The sequence below is a fragment of the Diabrotica virgifera genome, chromosome 6 (genome assembly GCF_917563875.1).
Source record: "Diabrotica virgifera virgifera chromosome 6, PGI_DIABVI_V3a".
Classification (NCBI taxonomy): domain Eukaryota; kingdom Metazoa; phylum Arthropoda; class Insecta; order Coleoptera; family Chrysomelidae; genus Diabrotica; species Diabrotica virgifera.
Window position 1 is genome coordinate 66,815,565 of NC_065448.1, and position 10,796 is coordinate 66,826,360.

Below are 10,796 nucleotides of genomic sequence, written 5' to 3' on the forward strand. Positions count from 1 at the left end.
ATAATGGATTAGTAACGAAAAGGAAAATAAAATATGTGACAACAAAATCTAATTACACTTTATGTTGTTTAGGATGGAATAAAATCGTTCAAGAAGAAATACCATGACGGCTCCCAGCAGCAGTGGTTAAAGTGTGGGTGAATAATGTAATGATATCTAATAATATAGGATAATTATGTGTTAGTGTCAATATGTAATGGAGAATCTAGAATGCTGAGTATCTGAGATAGCGAACTATGAGTTTGATGTGGTATATGGTAGGGGAGTGAACAAACTGAACCAAGTTTGATGTAATCTTAGTGCAAGTTTATAATCTTAAATGACAGAGATGTTAACCAGAATTAAGAATGATGTAAAAGAACTAATATGAAATTAAATTAAAATAGCTGAGTAATGTGGGTGGCCTGATATGTAGATGGAAAAATGAAAAAATGAACAGACTGAATTTAAGCTAATGGATTTATGTTTGCAGTACCCTATTGTTTAGTATAGTCTAATAAAATTATTTTGAAAGAAAAAATAGGTAACATCAAAATAAAAAAGTTTGTTAAATTGTGTAGCAGACCAAAGGAGTTGACTGTAGTAGTTATTGAATGAGATGAATGAAGCGAAGGTGACATAACAGGCAACAAAACAAAGTGATTATGCGGTAAGAGAGAGAACATTCCAAAGAGAGACAAGTAAACCAGATCAAGATTTAAGGGCTATTATCAGTAAGAAAATGAGAGTCTAAATAAATTAAGATAAAAATTTGTGATATAAGAGCTGTAGGACCCGAAATGACAGAAACATGAGGTAAGACAAGAAAAAACACACAACTATAGGAATAGAAAATAAATGTAAAAGAAGATGGGAAATAAAAGAAAGAGGAAAGTAAGAAAATGCAAAGAAGAAGAAATGGAAAGGAGGAAAAAAAAGGAAAAGAAGGAAAAGAAGAGAAGAAAGAGGAAAAGAAAAACAGAAAAGAAGAATCTAAACTGTGGTAGGAATCGGATAAAGTAGGAGAAAGGAGTGAAGGTAAAGAGAAGGTGCAAGTCTAGATGTGTGTTAATGGGTGATTAGTAAGGAAATAGAAGAATGTTAGAAACTAGTGGGGCGTTGGGAAAGAGGGAACAAGGTAATGAATAGAAATAACGGAAAATGAATATGGGAGAGTATAAGAAGGATTAAAGTTGGGTTAGGGGAATAATTGTCGATGGATAGGAGTAAAAGGACGATTAAGAGTGGTTTGACGATTAAAACAATTAGGGCTAGTCCTCATGTCTCTAGAAATTTCAAGGTCCTCCTACAGATCCAACCGTAGAGTGTTCCTGTCTTGGATGTTGTGGATTAATTTAACACCATCAGGGATGCTAAGATTGTGATTGTTAACTTTTAGGTGATGAGAAAAAGCTGAAGTAGTATCTCTCTTAGAATGTTCAGCAGATCTGGTTGATAGTGATCTGCAAGTCCTGCCGATGTAAGAGGCATCACAATCAGAACAAGTCAATCTGTAGACTCCACTACGGTTCATATAGTGTATTGTATCTTTTGTATTTGTCAAACAGTGGCCAAGGGTGTTACCAACTTTGAAAGAAATATGTATGTTTTCTGAAGAATTAGATACAATACGTTTAATCTTTTCAGATAGAGTGGGGTTGTGATATGGTAATGACCTGTAAATGGGTGAAGAGGAAGAGGAATTACGGAAAGCCGAATTTTGTAACATTCTAGATTCTCTTTTACGGATGAGTTTGACTATTAAAGAGGGATCGTAACCATTGTTGGCAGCTATTTGTTTTATGATGTTGAGTTCATTATTGAATGAGTCTGTTGGCATAGGTATAGAAAAAAGTCTGTGTATGAAACTTCTAAAAGCTGCTAATTTGTGTGATAGAGGATGATTAGAAGAGAAATAAATAACGTGGTCTGTTTGGGTGGATTTACGAAAGATACCAAAGTTAAATTGGTCGTTAAGTCTGGAAATAGATAAATCAAGAAAGTTAATGAACTGAGAAGATTCTAGTTCCATGGTAAATTTGATATTAGGGTGGATTTGGTTAATTTTGAGAAGAAGTTGTTGAGCTGAGTCAGGGTTACTAGCAATGAAGACCAAACAATCATCTACATAGCGAAACCAATGTAGAATTTCTGGATTTTCATGATGTGATTGGACTCTAAATGATCCATAAAGACATCAGCTAGGAATGGGGACAAGCAACTGCCCATTGCTAAACCATCGGGTTGTTTGTAGAATTTGTTATTAAATTGGAAGAAATCTTGTGATAGACATAATTCAAGGATATTTAGTATCGGTGAAATGACATTGGGATGAATAGATTTGTTGACTAAGAGTGATTTTACCAGACTTAGAGTTTCAAGTTTGGGTACTGAAGTGAATAAGTTGCTAACATCAAAAGATAGCATAGTTATGTCAGGAGTAAGGTTGATGAGTTTTTCGAGCAGGGAAGCATGTTGCTCTTTAGGCACATACATATTTTAATCTAGTAACATCGACTTGTAGTCATAATATTTTATCATAAGGTATAATGTAAGCCATATATTTTGAAGTTACCACCTTCATTGGTGTGCTAGTTACAACTACTTTGCGGAATGTAAGTATTTTCCACATAATTTTCTCATTAACAGTCACAATTTTAACCTTTTTGCCTTAATCTAACGTGGAAATACTTCATTCCAGGCACTGAAGATGTTCTGTTCAGAACTAAAACGTTTTGCAATACATATGGATGACTTTTAGAAGTTTTAAATAAACTATTTTATACCAAAATACAATTTGAAGTTTTTACTTCTGTATAGGTTTTTAAACTATGGTATACAGCCAACTATTGGGATTTTTCCATTGATTATATTTAAATAACTTTTTGGACCATTTTCCTGGTAACACCTCCATGGCTTCTAAAAATTGCAAGCCAGATGGATGCTGCAATGAGAACAAGAGGGAATTCAAAAAGTTGCAATTCGCAAGCCCGTGTGTACGGCTTGGTAAATTCCAACGGAAGATGGACCTAGTTATTCGATAGGAGTAATACTAATAAAAAATAAAAATATATACCATTTTTATTCAGTTGCAATGCGAAGGAAAGACTGTCTTAATTTTCACTTAGTTCAGAGGCGCAAACCAGCACTCTATATCGACGATTTTCGCCTCTTATTATAGTCATCATCAGAGAGGCATAGGTTTGCTATCTCTGTCCTAAGTAGAAATCTTTCAAAAGCTATTCCTCGCACTGCAACTGACGTTATGGAGTACGTGCTTAGCGACATCTGTTAAATAAAAGTCAAAGTTTAAGAGGCGAAAATCGTCGATTTAGGGTGCTGGTTTGCGCTCTCTGAACTAAGTGACAATTAAGACAGTTTTGCCTTAGCATTGCAACTGAATAAAATGGTATACATTTTGATTTTCTACTAGTATTACCATTATTAATCCTATCGAGTAACTAGGTCCATTTTACGTTGTAATTTACCAAACTGTGCAGACGGGGTTGTGAATTAAAACTTTTAGAATTCCCTCTTGTCTTCATTGCAGCATCCATCTGGCTTGTAATTTTTAGAATCCATGGAGGTGTTACCAGGAAAATAACACAATTTTACTAAAAAATTATTTCATTAACGTTTCGACGTCGTTGTTTAGTCTGATTTTAATATGTAAGGACTCTAGAGGATCTGATTATACCGAAAACATTCTGATGCATCTTAAATCCATTTGGATGACTCTTTTAAAATTTTAATAAACATTATACTATTATACAAACAAAGTTGTTACTTCTTTTTAAGTTCTTTAACGCTAATTTTAATTTAAAACCATATTATGCCAGTAAAATAGGCAAAATTTAATTGTGTTGATGACCTCGAAATAGCCAAGTATTTCACGAGCTTTTTCATTAATGTGTACATATAGGCCTGGATCCCGCATACCAAAAAAATTATTAATAACAAGCTGAAAATTTTTTAATAGCTTAACGGTGTCTAGTCGGTCTAACTTTGATGTACGGGAACACTGGAACAGGGAAAGTTTTATGTGTGGAACAGGTTACAGGTTTCGAATGTCAGACTACGAAGACGTTCCATGTATTTTGTCGGAGAGAACTTCCAATTGATTGGTTACCCTTTCATTAAACTCTCATGCAAAAATCAGATTGCTATCTACCACTAACATAATAGTCCGTTCTTTAACGGTAAAATATTGCAAAACCTCTAAATTTTAAAGAACCGCTAGGATTGACATGAAATTTGGCACACACATAGCTAACAAGTCAAAGAAAAAAAGTGATATTGTGCCGAAATGTGCTTTTGCCTTGGGGTGCTTTTCACCCCCTTTTGGGGGTGAAAAAATATTCGTCCAAAGAAAGTCAGGAAATGGATAAACTGGCTGATTTTAAGTAATTTTTGTTCTATAGAGTTTTTTCACAAACTCGATACTTTTCGAGTTATTTGGCAGTGAATATGTTCATTTTTTCAACAAAATAACCACGCTTCTAGAAGATTTTTCGCAAATAACTCAAATAGTAAGAATTTTGTCGAAAAAACATTCTTAGAAAAAATATAGCCTGTAAAAAATTTAAAAAAAAAATGGTGTATATCACGTCTCTACACCTTTTTTTTTTTTTTTTTTTTTTTTTTTGGGAGGTGAGAATCTTCTAAAGACTTCTGGGAAGGTGTCCCAGGTGTGTTGGATTCAACTCTCTACGCCTAACCGTAGCAAGCCGCCTACCAACTAAACTCACCTCCTCTTTCTCCAACCGGCGGGCCAGGAACCGACCTTAGCGGGCATAGCTCTGACCCACCAGCTTTGCTCGTCACCCCATCTAGCACTCTCTGCGTGCGCTCTGTGACTGTCATGACAACCCGGTTTCGCCACCCCATCCACGCATGCAGCCAGCCAGGGTCCGTAAGGCAACCGACCTATCTGCATGATAATGGGTGAGGAGGCGCGACCACGCTATCATCCCATCCACCGTAAACTGGCAAAGAATTACTAAACAGCCAGTGAGAACAACTAAACTTTCATTCCCCACCCCCTGTAGGAGTGGCCCATTCATCTATACACTCACAACATAAGATATAAACACATGAAAAACAAAACATCTAACATTTACTAACACTAGGATTAAAAATCCTTTTATTTTAAAGGACACTGCCCCGGCAGAAGTGGGAGTTGTATATTGACTGCCCACCCCGGTCGGTGCAAAACGACACATGTTCAAAAGAAATACAAACAGATTATCTTTGTTGGAGTCTCCTCTCTCTTTCTTCCTTATGCTTCATCGTTTCAGTGACAAATCCAATGATCAAGTCAAACATTTTTTCATTCATAATGGCTTTATGCATTAATTCTTGGGGCTCACCCAGAGGGGACCCCATCCTCAGCTGCAGCGAGGTTCGCCCTGCATGATATACAGGGCATACGAATATCACGTGGTACGCGTCATCTACCACTCCACACTCGGTACACAGATCGTCCTCAGTCTTTCTTATACGATATGTATATGCCCGAAAGGATCCATGGCCCGTCAAAAATTGTGTGAAATAATAGTTAACGCGCCTGTGTCTGCATTCATACCACCTCACTACATCAGGGATAAGGGTCCTCGTCCAGGCGGCTTTGCCTGTTTCTCTTGACCACTGATCCTGCCAACTTTCCAGGCTTCTTCTTCTTTCTTCTGGTCCTGAACTTATAGCTCCGTTACCCCTTCGATGCATTCGTACCCTCTCCTCTGTCAGAATGTGCACCGGCACAGCTCCGGCCACTACCTGTAGAGCAACGGTTGATACGGTTCTGTACGCGCTGCACACTCTGATCAGGGGTTTTCTTTGTGCTCTGAGAAGCATGTCTCTGTATTTGGCTTTATTTACAACTTCATGCCATACTGGAGCCCCGTATAATATTATTGACATAATGGATTGTAGCATTACTGCCCGTTTGTGTGATCCAGGGCCTCCTATATTCGGCATTAATTTTTGTAGGACTGAGGTCCTTGCCTCCGCTTTCCGACATGCTTCATGTATATGTGGGCCGAATGACCTTCTGTCGTCGAAGATTATTCCCAAATACTTAACTGTTTTCTGGGGTTTTAGTTCGGAGCCTCTGAACCGAAAATTAATGTCTTTTCGATCCCGCCGTCCCCTCAAGATAATTATCTCAGTCTTTTCTACTGCCAATTTTAAATCGTTGTTCTCTATCCATTTCGCGGTTTTTTCTATTGCTGTGTTTACTTTATGTATGATGCCCCGATTCGTGTCGTCCTCGATTAGTAGGGCTAGGTCGTCTGCGTATGCTATTGCCCTTACTCCTAGTGTTCTATTTACCTCTAGTACCCCATTGTATAATATGTTCCATAATGTGGGTCCCAGGACTGACCCTTGGGGTACTCCAGCAGTCATATTCATCTTATTTTTCTTCGTTATGCATACGCTTCTTTCCGATAGGTAGTCCTTTATTATATTGGACATGTAATCCGGGGCCCCCAGCTCGACAATCCTGTCGATGATGAGGCCCCAGTTCGCCGAGTTGAAGGCATTTTTAATGTCCAATAGAACAAGTACCACCCACCTCTTTCTACTTATTTGTGCCGCGTCTCTAATCCAGATCGCTGCGTCTACTGCTGATCGACCTTTTCGAAATCCGAATTGTTGACTGGATAGAGCTCTCTCACTTGCCAATACCCCTTCCAGCCTCTTCTTCACAAGAATTTCATAAAACTTGCCAAGACAGTCTAGAAGGCATATCGGCCTGTAGGAGGATGCCGAGTCGGGGGGTTTCCCAGGCTTGAGTAGCAATACCAGATTTGCTTCCTTTAATTCCCTGGGAAACTCTTGATTCCGCAGTAGATTGTTAAATACTCTTCTGATCAAACCTGGTTTCTCTGTTGCTATTATCTTCAGTGCCTCGGGTGGCAGACCATCGGGGCCGGGAGCTTTACCCGATTTGATTTCCTGACCAGCGGCTTTTATTTCTTCCTCCGTAAACTCCTCCACTACCGTGGGGAAAATCTTCAAGAAAGCTTGCTCCTCCTTGGCAGGAAAGAGAAGTTCCGCAGATTCACGCCGCTGGTCTTCGTCTAGTCTGTATGGGGCGATCATTTTGAGAGACTTCATTGTTATTTTGTATGCGTCTCCCCATATGTCATTTTCTAGCGCGTCTATCAGATTCTGCCACCTTTCCTTTTTCTCTTTCTTTATTTTGTTGTTTAGATTCCTCTTCGCTGTTTTATATATCTCATTGAGCTCGGGGTTGCCCTGGCTTCTTGTGTAATTCCTCCGAGCTCGGAGGCACACTTTCCGTAGTTCTCTTATCTCATCCGTCCACCAATAGGGGGTTCTTTCGTTATTTTTTGTCTTTTCTGTGGCCAACTCAACGGCATTAGCGAGTGTCTTCCTAAGTTGGCCGAGATCTGTAATTGCATCTTCGTCGATTTTTTTAATCTCCGACAGGTACCTGTTTTTGTTTAATATTTTCTCTCTTCGACCTATCGGTTTTCTTAGAACCCTCCCTTTAACCATCACCTCGTACGTTATGTAACAGTGGTAGGTGAATAACTGTTCGTCGAGGACATCCCAATTTTTTATGCGTCTGGATAGCCTTTCGGTTGCAATGGTTACATCAATATGTGATTTGCTAGCCCCTCTTACGAATGTGGGTTTGTTGTTGTTGAGTACATGGAGGCTAGCCTGGGCTATCCATTCATTCCAGAACTCTCCCTTCTCATCATTCATGGGAGAGCCCCATGACCTAGATTTTGCGTTGATGTCCCCGACAATCATTATTTGCTTCTCTCTTGTAGCGATGCTCATTATTTCATCTACTTTTTGTTTGTAGTCTCTGATGGGTATGTTTGGAGATATGTAGCATGCCAGGAGACAAAAATCCTTCATCTTAATGAGAATATAATTTCCGCCCCTGACTATGCCACGCACGCCAAGATCTTTATTTCTGAAGAGCACCGCCACGTTTTTGTTTGTATCCTGCACCCAACCACCGTCCGACGTTATTTTTTTGTTAGGTTCCGGGACGATGAGTAAGTCTATTTTTAGCGTGCAGGCTTTCGCGTGGACGAGATCGTGTGCCCGTTTTGCGCGGCCCACGTTCACCTGCATTATCCTTATACCAGGTTGATCCTTGAGGTTCATTTTTGGTTCAGTTCCCTAGAGAGTTGACCCGTATCCGTTTGTATATATTGAACACAATAAATATAAATAAAATAAAGGTGTAAATATAAAATGAATAAATAGGTAAATAAATAAATAAAAGATTAAAATGGTATACTGGACAATACACAACACACTAAGTTTTTTAAAATTATATGTGAAATTAAATTTTATATAAATAAAATTTATATAAATAAAATGTGTATAGATAAAATTTTCAAATAAATTAAATAAATAAATAAAAATATGTATGATTAAAATCGATAAATTTACCCTATAAAAGGTGATTTCCTGTTTCACTGGTGGGCTGTATACGGACCCACCTCCGTTCATCAGGAAACCACTTCTCACCCTTTCGCTTTTGTTTCTTTTAATGTTTTATGGGTTCCCTTTCCCCTCCCCTGCCGTACACCCACGCCCTATAGGCTGGGCATGTCATGCGGTCCATTCTATGACCCTCTTCCTTACAAGTTAAGCAGTACGCAGTGCTGCTACACTGCACCGCTGTATGCCCGTTTTTAAAGCAGTTGTAGCAGCATGCTACCCTGCTCTCCCCTGTGCACTCATAGGTGCTGTGACCATAATGGAGGCACTTATAACACCTTACTGGCGTATGGCGTTCCATTATGGGGCATATAACCCAACCTATTACTATCGTTCTATACCTCCGTAGCTCTTCTGCTTTTGAGGGGCGTACGGCTATGGTCGCCACCTGTTCCCCATGCCTATTTATACGTAGCGTTTTGACATCTATTTCGTCCTCGGGGATACCGGTATATGTTGTTATCGCGCTTATTAGCTGTTCTTCTGTAAACCCAGGGTCTATTGCCGTGATGGAAAAATAATTTTCTTTCTTCCGAACAGCCATGCTCATTCCCGTTATTTTACTGTCCATCTCCTTCTTCAGTTTCTCCGCTGCTCCCTTCCCCTTTAGTTTTACGAGGATGTCTCCCCCTTCTGTTTTTTTTAGCCTATTTACTTTTAAGCCAATCTTCCCTATATCAATTTTCTGATTCATCTCTTTTAATACATCAGTGTATGATTTCCCCCCCGTTTTGATTAGGAGCGCTTCTTCCTGCTCATGCCTCTCCCCTTTATCCATCTCCTTCCCTCTGATAACTATTTCCCATACTATATTTTCTTTTCTCCCCACAAATTCGAGAGCTTTTCGCACATCTTCCTTATTTATCTCGTTGTTAACGATGACTCTAACGGTTTCCGGGGGCTTCTCCCTTTTTTTTATTATATTTATGGCCTTTACAGCCATTTCATACATTCCCTGTTCACCCACTTTGGTTACATATGTGTACCACTGCCTCCTTTGGTTGGCCATAGAGCTTTTCTTTACATTTTCTATGTACTCTATGTCGCCCACTTTGCATTCCTCAATGATTTCTGCTACTTCTTCCCTGAGCGTTCTTATGACGCCCTCTACCCCTCCGTCTTTTATTTCGTTTTTAGTTATTATTATGCATTCTTTTTTTTCAATTGTCTCTTGCAGTCCCCCATGTTCCCACTTCGTTTTTTCAAACACCTTGTCCTCCCATTTCTTCTCGTGGATTTGACTAAAGGTGTCTATGTCTCCTCCCTTGTTTACAATTCCTATTATTTTTTCTGTTTCTTTTCTTTGTCTCTCTTGCTCGATCTTAATTTTACATTGTTCGCATCTTATATTTTTCTCCTCCCCTTGTGTTGTTTGATTTGGGCTAATTTTTCTGTTTTGCATAGAGTTAATTTCCCCTATGAGTTTTTTCATTCTTATTCTTTCGTCCTCTATTGGGCCTTCTGTATTAAGTATATCGAGTATTTGTTTCATTTTCCGTTGGACCTTTTCCCTGTCGGTTTCTTCTGGATATTTTTTGCTTTCTTCAAGTTTTTCTTTTTTGAATTTTTCATTTATCTCAAGGCTGTCCCCTTTTCTTTTTTTCATTTGCTGCATTTCTCTTCTGTCCTCTTCGTCGAACAAGAAGGCTGTTAAAACACTCTCCTCTATATCTTCCCAAGTTCCTCCCCTTTCTTCTTCCGTTTTTTCATCGTGACTTTCTGTGAAGGCTTTCGCTTCCAGGATTTTCACCGAGGGATCTTCCTCTTCTTTCTCTTCCTCCTCTTTTTCTTCTTCTTCTCTTGTATTAATTTCTTCCCCTACAAGTGTCGAGTGCTTTATGGCACCCGACCTGTTTAGTTTAGGCTGTTGATCGTGCCGTTGTAGCAATTCCCTTTCAAACTTTCTCAGCTCATCTTCATCTATTGTGCCGTCTTGCGACTGTTCTTCCCTATTCTCAATTTTACTAATTAATGCGTCGTCATTGTCCTTTTGCCTTTGGTCGTCGTTATTTTTTCCTTTAGGTTTTTTTGAGTTGGTTTTATTCATATGAATTCCCACGAGTCGGGACGTGCTACGCGTCCGACGTGGCAGTGCGCCCTTACCACGTTAAGGCTAGGTTCTTCGGGAGGTCGCCAGGTATCCCGAAGGGATCGTTTGTGATGCTCTAACCCTCGCATCTCTCATATCTTTGGCACGATGCCTTCCACCGTGATAGTGGGGATTATTTTATTGAGGTTTACTCCTCTAGGCTTTTTATCACGGTTGCCTCCGGACGCAGTAGCAGCCTGTGTTCACAGGCTACCTGGAATTTCCGCGTAACTGC

The 10,796-nt window shown here is 39.3% G+C and overlaps 1 protein-coding gene across 1 annotated transcript; it reads right to left on the reverse strand.

Annotated features, from left to right (window-relative positions):
- Positions 1–8,518: 8,518 nt before the first annotated feature.
- Positions 8,519–10,519, reverse strand: LOC126886083 (neurofilament medium polypeptide-like). Its single transcript, XM_050652927.1, has one exon. The coding sequence runs from the start codon at positions 10,517–10,519 to the stop codon at positions 8,519–8,521; it is 2,001 nt and encodes a 666-aa protein (XP_050508884.1).
- Positions 10,520–10,796: the final 277 nt, after the last annotated feature.